Consider the following 19,322-nt stretch of genomic DNA (forward strand, 5'->3'; position numbering starts at 1 on the left):
CTTTCTTTAGGGGTTCTTATTTCACTCTATTGTATGATCCCCAAGTAAAAAAATGATTGTGCCCTAAACGAGAAAACAATGGGCGGAACTAAATAAAATGGAATTTTGAAAAGGGATCTGAGGTTATGAAATAGATAAATACAGAATCCCTAAAGAAAGCCCAACACGGCAAAATTGAAAATGTTTGATTGAGCCTGTTCATGGACTGTACTGGAAAGTGCAAGTTACCGTCCACGCCCCTAGCACCGGCTTAAGCAGAATTTAACATGACCTGGTAAAATTTAGAATTTTGAAACGTCCGCAGATGTGTTCATATGGCGGTTATCATGGAGACTTCAAATGTGACACGTTAGTGACATTCCATGAAAAAGCGGCATATGGTCCCCAAGTAAAAAATGCGTGTGCCTAAACGAGAAAACATGGGACGGAACTAAAAATAATAAATAGCGATCCCTAAAGAAAGCCCCACATGGCAAATTGAAATGTTTGCAGGGCTCAGGTTTGATTTGAAGCCTTTCATTGGAGCGGTACTGAAATAGTGCAAGTCTTGCCTTTCCTTGTTGATCTTGTTATCTATTTTATCCGTCCACAGCCGCTAGGCGACCGGCTTAACAAAGAATTCAACATTTTAAGACATGAATAGTAAATTTTGATTAGAACATGCCGCAGATGTGTTCATCCACGGCGTATAATGGAACTGTCATAATGTGCACTCCTGTGCACATTACCATGAAAGCGGCAGTATGGTCCCAGTAATAAAAGCGGTGTGCCCCTAACGAAAACAGATGGGCCGGAACTAAATAAATGGAATTTTGAAAGGGGATAGAGGATGAAGCCTGCGTTATCACAAGATAGACGTCCAAAGACAATATTTTAAAAGGCAGGCAACATATCCTAGAGGGTGATTCCAATACGTATATACAAGTAGGAATCGAGTTGGAACCACCCCATCTATAAAATGCCAAAAAGTATGAAACTAAAAATACCACAAGCACACAATACAGTCGTGCTGAACGACTTCAAGGGATCGAAAATTAACATATTGATTAATGTAGGGGAAAAGTATTTACAGTCGCCACAACAGAAAAATAACACGGATGTGATCATAAATAGATAAATACCGGAATACTAACGAAGCCAACACGCAAATTCTGAAAATGTTGAGGCTCGGTTTAATTGAGCCTGTCAATGCGGTAACGAAAGTGCAAGTTACCGTACACGCCCTCGTAGCACGCGGCTTAAGCAAAATTCAAACATTTAAGACAATGCAACGTAAAATTTTGAATTTAGAAACATCGCAGATGTGTTCATACGCGGTTATCATGGAACCATATCAATGTGCTTCGTGCCATTCCATGAAAAGCGGGTGACCGTTTCCTCGCGCGCAGCAAAGCGCCAAAACGCCGGGCAGCATCGCCACGCCACGTGCGAGAGAGGACCAAGTAATAAAAAAATACACTGAAGACCAAGCAGGAGAGACACGGCCAAAGGCCGGAGGGAGAAGCAACAAGTCGAACATGCGAACGAGAGAGCAGAAAGGCAGAGCACAGGAGTGCGAGGAAACTGGAAAGGCCCGGGGATCTAAGGCATGAAACATAAAAGGCGGGAGATTAAGAAGGCAGATGACCACGTGAAGTACAAGCACAAGAGGCGGCACGTGTCCGGAGCGTTAATGTAGCAAACTTAAATCGCATGGGAAGGAGTTAGGATGGCGAGGGGGATAGAAGAGGCCGAATAAGCCTGGGGTAAGGGCGGCCGACAAAGGGGATAGGAGGGACCGAGGGAAAGATTGTAGAGCGGAGCTAAACGAGCTAGGCGGGAAACGAGGAACGAAGTGCAAAGAGCCGTGGGTGGAATTCTGCAGGGGGGGGGGGGCAAGGGTCCTAGAGGATCATGACGGGCGAACGTGGAGAGAGAGAGAGCTGACACAGAGTAGTACAGTAAAAACAAGAATTTGATATTCAAAGATATAAAGTAAAGAAAATTAAAAATCATATCGTCGAATGCTACTCTTTGTAGATGAATATAACATAGTAAGAAATTTTAAACTTGGCGGGGATTCATTTATTTACTACAAGTATCGTGTTATAGGAAATAGGTCGGGAGCATAAAGGAGCGAGGTCTACGGTGCAACCACATTGAACAGGTTAGCAACTTGCCAGCGTCATTCTTCCATGCTGCTCGCCGTATCACGAGAGCCGGCGGCCACTGATGGTTCCCTCAGACTTTATGACTCTATGTTGTTTCATAGAGTGATTTTGTGACACTACATTTGCTGTGTCCTTGTTGTTTTACCCATCGTCTACGGTAGTATTCTCCACAGCCACATATGACAAATAACTGCATATCTTTTATAACTTAATCTGGTGAATGTACCCACAACCCTACCAAAAAAAACATACATAAACAAAAAAAAAATAAAACAACAACATAAATAAGGTCACACCAAACACTTCCCAAACAAAACAAACCAACATAAGATGCCACCGAATTACACAAAAACAAACCCCAAACAAGTAGGCCAAAATCATTACATATACAAACCAAAAAATAAAAAACAACCCAAAAGCCAAACAAACAAGAAGGCAAGTAGAAAGACAACAAACACCTCAAGAACACAAAAACAAAAAAAACTATAAAATGGAAATAACACAACCAAACATACCCTACCGACAAAACAAAGAAGTACTCAACATAAACATAACACTCGAAACCTTACCACAAATTCAAAAAACAAGCCATATATATAAGCAAAAAACCAGAAAAAACATACTGACTAATAGAAAAAAAAAAAAAAACCCAAAAACCAAATAAAAAAAAAAATAAAAAAAAACACGATCCAACCAATACTAAAAATAGGCTGGAGAAAGAAAGATCACAAACTTGATATTCCCCGGATCTACACAGTCCATTACTTTAGTGCAGCTATGTCTCTAATTTTCTTTGAATTCCTCATCAGAATTAACAAATCATAGTTATCATTTAAATGATCTAACGCTGCTCGTTGCCCGCTGTCCTTGTTGTATATTTGGGGTCCAAACTGGCCGATCATATGCCATTGTGGATTCTTGTGGGCTCGGGTCATCAATTATAGGAGTTGCGTTCTCATGGTAGACCGCCGCTTTCCTCTGTTGATTCTAGTGTTTTTCATATTTGTTATTACCTTTCCGGATCCGAGAGTACTCAGTTAATATGATAAGCAGACAGCAACAGACCTGAATAGAGAGAAAACTAGAGAGTACCCTAACACAGCAAACGCCACAACAACGGCAAAGTCTAGAAACTGTTGCAGGCTTCGGCTCTCTGATTGGAGGCCCTCCATGCTCATGAAAGACGGAATACATGAATGTAGCATAGTTCTGTTCACCAAACCTTCTAGACGAACCGACGCTTTAAGTCAGAATTCGAAGCTCAATTTTAACACGTAACTTGGTTTAACATATTTGGAGAATGTTTAATGAAAAAAAACAGATTTTGCCCTATAGATAGTAGTTCATAGAGATCGTGTCTTGAAATAAGATTGTGAACGTCTTCAAAGTAGTATGACAACGTAAGATAAGACTCTTCAATATAAAGCGGCATATCTGGTATCACATCAAAGATAAAAAATGTCGCTTAAGTCTCCTAAATGACGAGAAGAACAAAATGTTAGCGGTAACAAGTAGTCCAAACAATGGAGTGTTTGAACAGTGGCAAAGAATCACTTGAACAGTTATTACGATGCTGTGTATAGCTATCAGCAGATTGAGACGCTCATCCAGACGAGATTAAGAAATGAAAAGCAAGAGCCAATATATAATCGTTTAGGAGACTGACAGTAGATCTCAAAGTAGGACATATCTGGAAAACAAAAGTCATCCTGTTGGATAGAAAGTGCCAATAGAAGAAAACTAAAATACCACATAACAAATTAGTATAAGCTCATACAACAATTATGTCGTGCGAAACGATTCTCGAAAAGAAGATTCGAAAATAATAACATTATTTGATCAAAAGTACGGAGTACTTTTGGTATAACGCTCACCACATTCGGCAGCAAATACTGAATGTGAAAAATATACAAGAATGAAGATAACAAGAATTTCGGTCCAAGAAAAGCCAGCCAACAGGCAAAATTGAAAAGATTGGAAGACGTAAGACGTAATATTATTAATCATAAGTATTATTCTTAATACATGGATATAAGACATTAAAGTATGTCAATTAGTAACTATTAATGAAAATTTCGGGGAAAATATACGAACCTCAATGAAATTTAATTGGAGTGTGAAATTCAGTATGTGTACTGGACACATGGCAATGAGATGTACAATGTATGAGCATTTTTGTACATTATCGTAAAGTTACATAAAAAGTTTTGAATTGAAAGAATCTAATAATACATGCAATATGCAAGGAAAGATAAATTAGAACAATCATTTCCTCTTTATAATTTGTACTACAAATAATAATGATCAAGGGCATACTCTGTTCTAATGCGACATGTCATTTTGGTATTAATGGTTCCTATAAAGTTTAATTGAATTCCAGCAAGTAGTTGCAGAGAAGTAACTCTATATGCATACTGCATAACTAATCAAGGGCCATAACTCTTGAGTTAAAGTGTCTGATCGGAACAAGGCGACTATAATGCCCATCTCCTCTTGGTATTGAAAGTTCCAATAAAGTTTCGTTGAATTTCAGCCAGTAGTTGCAGAGAAATAGCATGGAAACAATTATTGCTGTATATGCATACTGCTAAACTAATCAAGGGCCATAACTCTGAGTTAAAGTGTCTGACCCGAACAAGGCAACACCATGCACATCTCTTCTTGGAATTGAAGGTTCCCATAAAGTGTTATTGAATTCAAGCCAATAGTTGCAGAGAAGTGGCGCGGAAATGATTATTGTTTTATATGCATAATGCAAAACTCATCAAGGACCATTACTCTGAGTTAAAGTGTCTGACCAAAAACAAGCTGACAATATGCGCATCTCCTTGTGGTATGGAAGGTTCCCATAAAGTTTCATTGAATTCCAGCCAGTAGTTGCTGAGAAGTAGTGCGGAAACGATTTTTGCTCTATATGCATAATGCAAAACAAATCCAAGGTCATAACTCTAAGTTAAAGTGTCTGGCCGGAACAAGGCGACGATATGCGCATTTCCTCTTGGTATTAAAGGTTCCCATAAAGTTTCATTGAATTCCAGCCAGTAGTTGCTGAGAAGTAGCGCGGAAACGATTTTTGCTCTATATGCATAATGCAAAACTAATCAAGGACCATAACTCTGAGTTAAAAGGTCTGACTGGAACAAGGCGACGATATGCGCATCTCCCCTTAATATTGACGATTCCCATAAAGTTTCATTGAATTCCAGTCAGTAGTTAGTAGAGAACTAGCGCGGAAACGAAATTCGGATGGACGGACGGACGGACAACGCCAAAACAATATCCCTTGATCTATCGGCGGGGGATAAAAAACAGGCCTATACATATCCTAAGGGTGATTCAACAGTATTCAAGTGAAAAATACTGGAACCTCCCAACAAGAAAGATGCCGAATAGATATAACTAAAATACCACAAGCACAACAATAATGTCGTGCTGAACGATCTTTAAGGATCGGCAATATAACATCCCTGATTGAATGTACGGGGAGCCCAACACGGCAAAATTAAAAATATTGCAAGCTCGGAAACCAAAACGGGTCCGTATAAGAATTAAAGGGATAAGGGCTGTAAGGGTGAAAAAAAGGGTGGGGGGAGGAATACCTACCGTCAAATACAATATTTTTTGCGTTGTTGGTAAAAATTTGGAAACGCTTATGTTATGAAAATGAGGCATGTTGTGCTATATGATTTTGCGATATCTGACAGCTGCCATTACTAAATAAATGAACGCCAAGATATTTAACAAATTCCATTTTTACAGTAGTATTATAGATTTTTATGATGATACGGATTAATAATAAAATAGAGAAAAACAGAATCTCTCAAGAAAGCCCAACACGACAAAATTTTATATTGTTGCAGGCTCGGTTAGATTGAGTCTGTTCATGGACGGTACTGGAAAGTGAAAGTTACCGTCCACGCCCATTTTTGCACCGGCTCAAGCAGAATTTAACATGAACGGGTACAATTTTGAATAAGTCTGCCATTTTGATAAATCGAAGCTTCAGATTTTTCAACATTAATAGTAAGACCACAAGATTGATTCAATTCAATTGAATGTAAGTTGAAGATTTCTTTCACATTTGATAAATAGAACAATGACGTCTGCGTGCATTTACAAAAATATAAATTTATATCATTGAAATGATACAAAATATGGTAAACAAGATCAACAAAGAAAGGCGGCGTTCAATGAACGCAACCCACACAAGAACCAGCGGCCAGGATACTGGACATATTACCATTTATTTCATTTATCAAGACAATGCCTAAGGGAGATAACTTCGAATTAACTGAATTCAAATATTGACAGAGTTGTTCATGACACGCAATGCTAAACCTATGCTGAACTTGAAACTAACGCTTTTGTTTGACTGTTTATGCTAGACGTATTTGTGTTCAATTCAGTTTAAAAAGTTGGCAGACGATGAATACAAAATAGAGTTGGCGCCATTGTTGTGATTTCAAAATAAAAATACAACCGAATATTGATATTTTCTTTTAAAATTTAAATGGCGTTGACCTAAGTTTATTATTGGTACTATTGGTAGCAATAAATAGAAAAAGCAATAAAAATAAAAACAAGAAAAAAGCGATCTTTTGTTTTTGTTTCAAGCACACATACTTATACTTCTATTGTTTCAGACACAAAAATTGTTTTCAGACAGAAAACGTTATTAAATCAGAGAAAAGACTATGCTTACACCTGTTAGTTTTTATAAAATTACGCTAATTTTCTTTTGCATGTAAAATAGATTATATTTGCATTTTAATTTTAATCTAATAGTTTTACACGTTCATATGTCCTCTCCCAATTCTGATTTCATGCCTTCTGAGCGCCATGCTGTTGTGACTTTGGTGTGTCTGGGACTGCGACCTGTGAACGTTGCCTTTGCCTTGTTGATCTTCATTCTCATTTGTTGTTCAGTTGTGTGTGTTGATATTTAGTAAAATTTATAAGTCTAATGCGTAGTAATTCCATTGGTTTTACGCGTATGTTCTGTGCGCATATTTGCTTACGTTTCTGACAAAGAAAAAGAAAAGACTATGTAAGATGTTGGGATGTGAAAATATCTAACCAAAAATGAGGTCTAAATTGGCAGATTTGGATTGTAACTAAAGTTACATTCGCTGATCCGTTTTTTGTTGGGTATGTGTTTCTATCCAAAACCCACCACGGACCTCGTGTTTATATTACGCAATGAATACAATTATATACAAACCATGCAATACTACAACTTGTTCGCTGTTTTTATTTATGAATATTTTATCTGGTTTTTAATCCATGAGGTTTAATTAAATTTTATTGGTGTTCTTTGTTAATTTTATATGAATATTAATGATAAGTTTGTGCAATTCATTTTTCGGTCTTTAGCAAAGGCAGTAAATGATATGCTTGTTAAAAGAAAACAAACTACTGACAAACGTTTACATAATTAGTCTGCACGCACCGATTTGCATGTAACTATTGATCGTGTCCTTTATCTAGTCGGTCGTGATAACAGCTAGTATACTTGGATACAAAGTGCATGTCGGAAAATATGTTAAAAGTGATAAAAGCACTTTAAGGTAAGTCTTTATTATACATATTAAATGTCATATTGTTCTCATGCCCAATTGAATGATTATGAGTTCAATAGTTTAAAGTTGTTTATCTTTAAGGTTAAACAAAACAATCAAAATAGACAGAGTTTACGATTACTACTACTACGTGCTGACCTTGATTAAGTTTGGCATTAAGTCGCTGCTTAGTGATCTGAAATTGATTTACTGTTACACATAGATTAAAATAACTAACAAAGAAAAGGACAATATCGGTAAAAATATTCTAGCATCTTATCAGATTTAATAGCGATATTTTCCGAAAACAGTAACCTGCTTTTGTATAAATCATCGGGTGGTTGGTTGAGGTATTTCATCAATATCACAAAAATGTTTAAATTGACATAACCATCGCCTTTTGAATTTTTTTTTGAAAGTAGTCATTTGTGAATTATTTAATATTGTGCAATGGTTTTCATTGATGTAATATATCCAAGTAAATATGTGAATAATACTTTATAGGATTATTAAGTAAAGAAAGAAACTTAAGAAGAACTTTACAAAAACAGAAGAAAAGATTCCTATATTTTATGTGCATCAATATTGTTTGAAATAATCAACAATAGTTTTTTTTAAAAAGGGTTCAAGTTCAATTCGACCATTTGTACTTATAATTTGTGTTCTATGACGAATGTGTCACTGTTATATCTTAAACTAATCCATACGCACTTCAACTGACCTATAAGTTTCAATTACGTCGGCAAAGATTATGTCAATCCTCTACGACAATTTGTAAACACAAATATACTCTTATTTCATTAACAAACCATTACGAAATGGCAATGTCGGAATTCCGGGTACTTCGAGAAAGCTTAAACATCCTGTTGATTTTTGAGTCGGTCCTTAAGTGGTGCAATTACATTTATGCATCCTACACGGTCCTAATTATTTAAATATTATTAGAATAATGGATTACACAAATAAATCAAAACAATTTGTCTGTAAAAAAGGAACATATGTCAATGATTGTGGTAAATCAGTATTATTTACTAGATCAATATCAGGGAAGGGATCTATCAATTTCATTTGTATTTGTTAATGTATATAGTTCACAAGATCGCATAAGAAAATTCAAGTTTCACACCATGTTCATCTTAAATCTTTACGTTTATATTTGCATTGATCGACAGGGGGCATTTAAAAATGTGTGTATGGTATTACCTTGCGATAATATTATACTGAATACGTTTAAAAGGTTACTTTTTATATAACATTTAAGTGTAAGCAATGAAATAACCACGCTCAGTTATGAAATATAAACTTTCACGAGACCGAAATAGCCTAGAGTTATTATAACATGTTTCAAATATGTATAATGTATCTCGTGTTAAACCAGACGATTTATGCAATGTGTTTGTGAAATATTATGTAAAGACATTTTGCAGAGGACAATTTTTTGGCGTGCGGTAACATATATTTTCACCGATAACATGAAAATACAATCGAGGAAGTTTCAATAGCTTTAAAAGAAGTCGCTTCAGCTTTTATATAGACATTAGTAAGATCGTGGCATTTGCTTAAACTTCGCATGTTATATATGCAAAGAAGGTTTGGGGTCGCTGATATCGTTTTTTTACTGTAAAAATATTTATTTCCTCGGGGTTAATATTCTGCGATTTTTTTAATAACAATAAGGTCTTTAATGTCCCTGTACCTTATTTCTGCGGCGAAGTCAACCTTGCAATGATGTGTTTTATTCCTGCGGTTCTATGTACTTACCTTAAACATATTTATTTGAACGATCTGATAACCAAAATATGAATATTATTTGTTATCGTAGCATACATTTTTGTTACAAAATGGTTAATTAACATGTAAGAAGATAATCATAAGAAAACAGTTCCGCTGAATGTAAAATTGTTCTTCATAAAAGTCGCAAAATGTAAACAGAAATGTACAAAAAAGTACAGACATAACAGCTTAAAATTCTAAGGGTTTCAAATTTGCGATTGCATTGAACTCTGCAGAAAAAGGTTCAACAGAAATATATACGTGTACGGTAACTTTCAATGAATGCTAGTGCACAAATACGGCTAGCTCTCAAGTGGCCTGTCCTTTGTACAGAGCACATTAATTAACAGCTTAACACTTTTGCAAAAAAGACACAAATTCGTTTGAAATAAGGATCTGTATAAAAGATATGCTGTAAATATTCACCGTAACGTAGGACAGCATGAAATGTCCATCATATCTATTTGTAGGTGGGTAGCTAAATTTAGAAATGTTCATAGAATTTGGAATATTATTCTATTTGAAATTTTATATATCTAATGCAAAGATTTCTGACATTGAACAGACTAATAAAAAATGTTTCACAGATAATTGTATTTAAAAATAAGGGTTCTAGTTTGTTTATCTCGTTTTCTCGATGCGTCTCAGGTAACAAATTTTGTTGTCGGAAAAATAAATTAAAGTGTTTCTAGGGCATAATGAACCGTTAATAGCTTTAATACCTAATGCGGATGAACATGTACTAGTATGGATTTTTTTCTACAGCATTTCGAGTAATATTAAAAGCTACACGTTACAAGGAAATATAATTATAAAGCAATTACAAACACATGCACTTATTTTGGTTTTCATTACAGAAACTATAAATGATGGCTCCTCTTGTTCTGACAGAAGAAAAATCGGATTGTTTTCGACTACAGGTATTAATAGTAGATTTCGGTACTCTTGTTCTAAGACACACGTTTGATCAAATTGTGCAACCGCAGCCGCTAAAAGATTTTTTAAAGAAATCAAGAGCGAAACTCGACATCTTATGGAAGAAAAAAGTCATTTCGAACGAGCAATGGAATTTACTTTTCCCCCAAACCAAAGATCCAGATTCCGCAACATTTGATGTATCTCTCATTTGTTGTTTGCTTCTGAATATTTGTGGTCTTAACAGTCAATCACACCCTGCTGGCTGGGTACCATCCTCAATGGACTTATCAAAAGAAGCAGACATAACAAGGATCAGAAAAATGAGAAATGATGTAAGTTACTTAGCCTTATGAAAATAAGTTAAAAACTTATTAGCTGAGAGTATTTGTATCATTTACAGTCGCATATCAATATCAATACTCTTGACTTGATTCTTGAAATTTTTAACAAAATTTGGGTATCTGGTAAATTTCCCAACACTTGAAATGTGCGTTGGTTATTCCTATCCCTAAACATGAAAAGATTCAACTGACCCTACAAATTATCGTCCGCTGCCTCTGCAAAAATTTCGAGAGAATGATAAATAATCGGTTAGTTTTGTATCTAGAAAAAAATTGAATTATCACTTATTTTCAGCCAGATTTTCGTAAACAGCGGAGTACAAACGATCATCTCGTCCGACTTGAAACTTTTATTAGAGAAGTCGTTGTAAATAACCAATACCTGGTATCAATTTTCTTTGATCTTGAGAAGGCTTACGATATTACTTGGAAATATGGTATCCTATAAAATCTAAACGACGCTGGACTTAAAGGCAAACTTCCTATTTTCATTTCTGGATTTGTCGATAGGCACTTTAAACTAAGACTTGGTTCAATTTTTTCTGAGGACCACCAGCAAGAACAAGGTGTTCCTCAAGGAAGCATACTTTCTGTAACACTTTTGGTCTTAAAATAAACTATTTTGCTAGTGCTCTTACACCAGGCATAGATTGTTCTCTATATGTAGACGATTTTCTTATCTGTTATCGATCGAAACGTATAAGAACAATTGCAAGGCAACTTCAACAAAATTTAGATAAAATTCAAACGTGGGCAATAGAAAATGGTTTAAAATTTACAAAGTCAAAAACTCAATGTGTTCATTTTTTGTCGATTGCGGAAACACCATAATGGCCATGAACTCTACATATCTGGTTCTAAAATTCCAGTAGTTGATGAAGCTAAGTTGTTAGGAATCATATTTGATAAAAAAACACTTTCTTTTATATCAAAAATTAAACATTTAAAAACTAAATGCCTAAAAGCTTTAAGTTAACTTAAGTTTTTATCAAGTACAAATTGGGGATCAAATTCTTTCACGTTACTGAAATTATACAGAAGTTTTATCCGATCAAAATTAGATTATGGTTCTGTAGTATTATATGGGTCTGCAAGAAAATCACATCTTCAAATTCTAGATACCATACATAAACAGGGTTTACGTTTAGCTTTAGGTGCTTTTCGCACCTCATCTGTAGAACGCTTACATGCGAAAGCTGGGGAACCATCGCTTCATCTTCTTCGAAAAAAGCTATCACTTCAATATGCAATTAGAATTTCATCTAACAGCAAAAATGCAGCTAAACAAATTATTTTCAAACCAAGTTATACTGAAATATTTGTTAACAAACCAAAGGAAATTAAACCATTAGGCCTTCGTTTAAAAGACGATTTAGATAAACTTAAAATTAATCCAAACAGTATCCTTCAAAATGACGCTGAGGATGTTCCACCTTAGACTTATGATTCCCCGAAAATAAATATTAACCTTTCAAATATAAAAAAGTATCAAATTCACCTGAACATTTGAAAGAGAAGTTTCTAGCAATTAAGGAAGAACATGAATACTTTATACATATAAATACGTGCGGTTCCAAAGAAGGTTGAAAAGTAGGTGCGGCTGTTTTTGAAAATAATTTTACATCTAGTATGAGGGTACCAGATAATGCATCAATTTTTACTGCTGAAGCAAAAGCTATAGATTTAACATTGTCATACATAGAGCAGCATACCCATGATAAATTTGTGATATTTTCTGACTCCCTTTCTGTTTAATATCCATTAAAATAAAAAATCTGACAATATCATGATATACTTAAAAACAAAATCTGTTAAATTATATTGGACTCCAAGTCATGTAGGTATACGAGGAAATGAAAAGGTAGATGTAATTTAAGAGCGACTATAAATAAACTCGCATCATCGGAATGGAAAGCAAATTGGGACAATGCCGTTTTTAATAAACTTCACGATATAAACCCATCTCTTGATGTGTCACCATCTCTTTCTTTGTCAAACCGCCATGATCTAACAGTTCTTCTTCGATGCCGAATTAAACACACTAAAATTAACCACTCTTATCTCCTCACGAATGACAATGCGCCTTTCTGTGTAGCTTGTAATGAAAATTTTACTGTCAATCATTTTCTTCTTGAATGTGATGATTTTTAACAGACCCGTAATAGAGTTTATTGTGTAAATTTACTCAAAGAACTCTTTAATACAATTCCATCCAAAAACATTATTGATTATTTGAAAGAGATCAACTTGTACTCTAGGATCTAATTGGCTCATTTCTATTGTCATTTACAAAGTTTTACATAACATTTTAAGCCTATTATAGCATTCTGCACGATATGGTCAGTTATGTGTTGACATGCCGTAAAAATCCAAACGAACAAATAATACATTGTTGCTTAATTATAGTGGAATTAAATATACCTTGCAATGTAATTGTGTATTTATGTTTGTCATCAATAAATAATGTTATATTAACGATGATCATTTTATTATATTTTTTGACAGATTGCGCATTTAAAAAACATGTCAATTACAAAACATCATTTTCAAGTCAGCTGGAACGAAATGGAACAAGTATGTGTAAAGTTTTTATTCCATACTCGCATTAAGTGCCATGAATTTAAACATCCTCATCTATGCAATATTTAATATTGTCTGTCATTGTGACGCTTTTTATGTTATTACTAAGCTTTATTGTAGACAGTAGTGAACTACAAACGATATTATTATATTTCCTTGAAATACCTTAAGACTATTTACCATGCAGTTTGTGCTATTCCCGGTATTTATGTATAGAATATGCCAAATTAATATAAAATACATTCTGTTTTTAACATGATTTATATAATCTTTTCAATTAAATGTTTGGATTAGAAATGATAAATCAAACTTTAAACAAATCACTTACCATTGTATCTTTATTCTGTTTCAATTGAAGGTAATGTTACGGCTTGGGGCAGGAATCCCAAATTTGCAAAACGACATTCTTACGTTAAGAGATAAAAGTATAGACCCAGCTAAAGAAAAGAATATCAGAAAATAATTAAAGAGTGGGAAGAGACGGATATGATAATTCAAAAACACATAGATGAAATCAATTCAAAGCTCGAAAAGACCAGAGAAGACATTGAAAGAGTAAAACAAGATCTAGAAAATGCAAATCAAAAATCGACAGAGGTTTGTAATACAGTTGCTATTCACGAGAAAAAGATAGAGACTATTGAAAACAAACAAATAGAAGAAACAACACGTATTGATCAACTTGATGATGAATCGTTGGAACAAAGAACACAACTATCTGTAATGGAGTCAAGACAAAAGAAACTAGAACAAGACGTGAAGGACACAAGTATAACATGTATTTTTATATTTGTTTCTTATTTTTACAAATCACGAAAAATCACTATTCAATATAACTTTATTATAGTCGCTGAAGAATATTTCCTAAGATAGATGACCAAAAGTAAATAGTTTTCATAATCCGTACGAAATACAAATGTCAGTCATAAACATTGAATTCACAGCATATTTATGACTGAAGGAATAACTTACCTTTCAGGTATCATTTATATGATTTTCCTGTCCGTACTCTGCCTTGCGCCCTGTCCAGTTTTTGTTTGGGGTCCTCCGCTGGTTCCTGTTGTTTGGTCGTTTGGGTTGCGTTCATTGAACGCCGCCTTTCTTTGTTGATCTTGTTTATCATACTTGAATTTTTTATGTATCATGCACTCTTTATTTTTGCCTATAATAATATATTATTCTTAATTTATTGATTATAGATATTATATTTGCAATCAACCGTTCAAATAATTAACAGAAACAATCTCTTTTCGTATCCTCAAATTTATATCACTTGGTTGATGCTTACTTTTATATCATTGTAGTAACTACAACGGCGAAAAGCAAGTTGCATCCTCGACTTCAAAACCTTGCAAGTAAGTTTTCATTTTTGTGTAACAAAATCTATTATTTAACTAAAATACTTTGCGACATAATCATGCAATACCCTTTATGTACATATATGTAAGCTTATTAAATATATATGTTTTTTTTTTATATTTTGCTTGACATTTTATTCCATTCGAGTATAATAGCAATTTATATTAAAAAAGACGCTTGTAATGCGCCAGTTAACTTATTATTTGAACATAGTGAATAAATCTGATCAAAATAAAACAAAATTAAAAAAAGGACAGTATAAATTACATATATGCATAGATTCAAATGTTTCGTGTATGCTTTAGAATTTTATTTGCATTTGTTTCTCTGTTCTACTATATTACTTCAGCTATTACGGAACTTTACACCGAAGACCAAGCTCGCGACAATGTGTATGTTGAAACAACAGCACACAAGAATGCAAAGGAAATATTACTTAAAACGGGCTGCATTATACTAATTGGACCTCCAGGAGAAGGAAAGACAACTATGGCTACGAAGTTGTTATCAGAAACATCTCAAAAAGGTTCATGTCTAAAGCTTACCTTGCCAACAGATTGGGATAATATTGACATCAACAAAGGGATGTTTGATACAATTTTCATTGATGATATATTTGGCGCTGGAGCACTGGATGAAAACCTCTTAAATGGCTGGTCACTACGTTGCAAAGATATGGAAAAGGCTTTACAAGCGAAAATGATTAGAATAATTATAACCTCTCGACATTACATTTATTTCGAAGCAAAAATGAAAGTTCAAAAATGCACTATATTCAAACATGAGAATATCCAGCTCCTTGCATCGTTTAATCTTACTTCTTCAGAAAGAAGTGCCATAATCACAAAACACGTAGACAATGCTGATAAAGTGTTAAGTACTAAAGAAATAGAACAATGCAGTCAAACGTATGAAAAATCGATCACTTTCTCAAGAAATCAGTACAAATTACCAATTGCCTTAAGTGGCTACCTTTCTCAAAAAGGGCACATCAAAGCAATGATTGGATTTCCTGAAATTGTTTCATTGTTTTGTCACAATGAAACGTTATTTAACTTGAGATCTTACTTCTTTTCAAAACCGAATTTGTTTTTTAAGAAGTGTCTCGGTGAGCTATTTGTGGACGAGGAAAAGTTTCTTGTTTTAATTCTTATTTGGACCAGACCAAACAAACAGTTACACTTGAAAAGTATCGAGCCAAGTAACTTATCTAACGAAATGAAAGAAACTGCTCTTAAGTTTGGCATTGACCTGAAAGGGCATATTGTACGAGTCCTTATGAAATCCGTGAAATATCATAAATATGGATTCATTATGTTTGACAAACAAAATGGAGTTTGTTCTTTCACACATAATATCGTAAAAGATATGGTAGGCCTTGTTGCTGGTCAGAATTATCCAAATGCAATTATTGAGTTTGCTGACATGGAGTTCATTATGGAGTATGTGACGACTGATAAAACAAAAGATGATGGTTACCATATATTCGTAAATGAATATCATTTCGAGGAACTACTTAAAGCAATTTGTAAGCATATGAATGTGACAAAACTAAAATCATTTTTATGTTTTTCTGCAAAAAAGAGAGATTTCGAAATTCGTAATAATTTTGGCCGTGTTTCTCCAGATTTTGCATTACCTGGTGAGCTCAACATAAATACGACAGTTTTAAAGCACGACTGCTTTAGTCATTCTGAGTTCGTCAAAATGTTTTATGAAAGCATAATAGGACGTTTCATTATGTCAAGGCCAATTGACACATTGCCAATCATATGCACTGACTGGAACTGCGATATTGATTTTGGAGGACTAATCCCTGTTTATCTACCATCGCTTGCACTTCTGTACAAACACAAATGTCCCCTTAACGTGTATTTTGAACTAAATTATCATCTAGTAAGTAACGAGGCAAGTTTCATAAGGACAAATTTGCTTATAGCATCTCATCAAGGTTTGAAAGATATCATACAAATGTTGGTACAACATGGTGCTGTTGTGTGTGAAGATGCAATTTATTTTGCAGCAGCTAAAGGCCACGTTGAATGTCTTGAATGTTTGCTTCATAATAGAAATCATGAAAATGTGGCCTATGCAAATAGCCATAATAGAAACAGCCCTTTAATTGCAGCAGCAAAATGCGGTTCTGCAGAATGCATTAAATTACTACTCAGTCAAGGTGCAGATATCAATTATAGAAACCGATTCAATTGGTCGGCTTTGGATAAAGCAATTATGTATCGCCAAACTAAGGCATGCAAAGTATTACTTGAACACAATGCATCTGTAAATACTAAAGCTGGAAAATATAAAAGAACGCCGCTTCATTTAAGTGCCGACATGGGAATCAAAGATATTACAAAATTGCTTTTACAATATGGAGCGACCATAACTGCAAAGGATTACAGAGGACACTATCCTATCCATTGTGCTGCCCTTCAAACGTGGCCAAGTATTGAGGTAGTGGAAATGCTACTTAATGCAGATGTTTCCCGTGTAACATTGAAACGTAGAATATCCTATGGAATTAGATCGGTCATTAAAGGTGCAGATTTGTTTCATGTTGCAGTGTACAAGAAGAGTTGGAGCCTTGTGGACTTACTGTTGAAATACAATGTAAACCCAAACGTTAAAGATTTTTATGGACAGACACCATTTTACCGAGTGATAGCTAATTGTCACCAAGAAACGAGACCTTCAGAGGTAGTAAGCGGGGATTCTTTTGATGGTATACTGAAAGAAGTAATGGATGTGATATTCAAAGTTCGACCAACCAAGGTTGAGTCTGACAAATGGTCAATCCTTCAGATTATTAAAAGTCTGCTGCCAGTTGCAGACGTTATGACGCCAGACAAACACGGATATACGCCATTACATGCTGCAGTTCATAAAGGTTTGATTGAAGTTGTAAAATTGTTGTCCCCAAAAGTGAACGTCAATGCACAAGATAAATATGGGAAATCGCCTCTTCATACCGCATGTGAGCAACTAGATTTAGAAATATTTACAATATTAGTAGAAGACTTCAAAGCTGATTATCGAATGCTGACAAACTCTGGTCAATCTATTTTTGATATCTTACAAAAAAGAACATCGTGGAAAAATATTTGTAGGAGATACAGGGATAAAAAGCCTGTTAAAAGTTACATGTTAGAAAAACCACCATTTAAGTCTTTTAGAGATGTCATCGCTGCAAAAGATCCTGAATTCGCAAGTAGAGCAAGCTTAGACAAAAAAACGAACAGTGTATGAAACTTTAACCATCTGTTGTTTAAAATATGAATTCAACATACGCCGGTGCAAGGGGCGAGAACTGTAGCTTACGTTTGTCTAGGAATATGTTCAGTAAAACCTAACCTCAAACATTTTCAATTTGGCCGTTTCCTTTCTTCTTTTTTTTGTAACAGTAGCTTCTTTTGAATCCTCAACTTTCAGGAAAATGTCAATTTCATAGTGTATTAGGTTTTTGTTTATAACAATCCGTTTTATGCCCCACCTTATTTTGAAAAAAAAAAACAACAAAAAACGAATTTATGGTTTGCTATGCTTCTTTTTGAAAACCGTATTTTTCATTAAGCTGTATTTTTTTTGTTCCAAATGACCTCTTACTTTTAAATATTTTTTGCCCGACATTTCAAATATACTTAAGAAACACTGCCATGTTTAGCATGTAAAAATCTTGAAAGAGTTTGATCCCTCGGATGCAATTAAACAACACAATTACACGAAACTGCAGACCCTGTTTGATTGAGTCTGTACACGGGGAATTATGAAAATTACAACATCCCTCATGCCTCTTGCACCGTCTTGAGTGGAACTCAAGTTACAACACTGAATATGTTGCAATCAATGAAAGACCAGAACAATATAAAACAAAACTGAAGTGAAGTACGGGACAACTTTTTACCACTGCCACTATAACCGAAGAAATATGTCATTGTTTTGCATTTTTGTCATTTCTTCTGCTCATACCTGTCACACAAGCCGTTACCACTAGCATTGGCTTAGTTTCTAAGTTGATGAAGTCACGTCCATTATAATTATCAAATACAAATAATTTATTAACAAAAGTTCTTTTATGAATTGAATTTATTAAAATGTATGTAATAAATATATGAGTATTACAAAATGTAAACTTTGTTTACAACGTCCTTGTCTAATGTAAATAATTAATAAAACAGCCATGACTGAAATGATTGAAATGTGATAAAACAAAAAAACAGTAATAGTACAGCGATGTTTCATTGTATTATTATATAAATTTACTATCTATTTAAAGAATTAACATCTGCATTATATTCGTTAACCCTTTCGCTGCCAGAGGGTTATTGTTTTATTGATCACCTATTTGCCAGAGGGTTTTCTAAGAAAATGCTATATTATTAATTATAAATATAATTATTATTATTATTTGTAATTAGTATTATAATAATTATATATGTTTCCAATATGCTAGTATAATACTAATTATTGTCGATGGTATAATTTTATTCATATTTATTATTATTTTTATTATTATTATTAATTTATTATTATTATTATGTTTATGTCTAAAGCCGTCTATATGGCAAATACGCCGAAAATAACAGGGACGGCATAAGCCGTCCCTATGGCAGTGAAAGGGTTAACGATGGCGTCAGAAATTT

At 34.2% G+C, this 19,322-nt stretch overlaps 1 protein-coding gene across 1 annotated transcript in view; it reads left to right on the plus strand.

Annotated features, from left to right (window-relative positions):
• The first annotated feature begins 10,661 nt into the window (after window positions 1-10,661).
• LOC132738667 (uncharacterized) overlaps window positions 10,662-19,322 on the plus strand; it is a 32,200-nt gene continuing 23,539 nt past the window's right edge. The window contains exons 1-5 of the mRNA XM_060726244.1: window positions 10,662-10,731; window positions 13,246-13,314; window positions 13,679-14,098; window positions 14,625-14,675; window positions 15,029-17,925. Of these exons, the coding sequence (XP_060582227.1) occupies window positions 13,807-14,098; window positions 14,625-14,675; window positions 15,029-17,925 (3,240 nt within the window). The 5' untranslated portion in view covers window positions 10,662-10,731; window positions 13,246-13,314; window positions 13,679-13,806. The remainder of the gene's footprint in view (window positions 10,732-13,245; window positions 13,315-13,678; window positions 14,099-14,624; window positions 14,676-15,028; window positions 17,926-19,322) is intronic.

This window comes from Ruditapes philippinarum, unplaced genomic scaffold (genome assembly GCF_026571515.1).
Source record: "Ruditapes philippinarum isolate M1 unplaced genomic scaffold, ASM2657151v2 ctg4616_1_1_1_1, whole genome shotgun sequence".
NCBI classification, from domain to species: domain Eukaryota; kingdom Metazoa; phylum Mollusca; class Bivalvia; order Venerida; family Veneridae; genus Ruditapes; species Ruditapes philippinarum.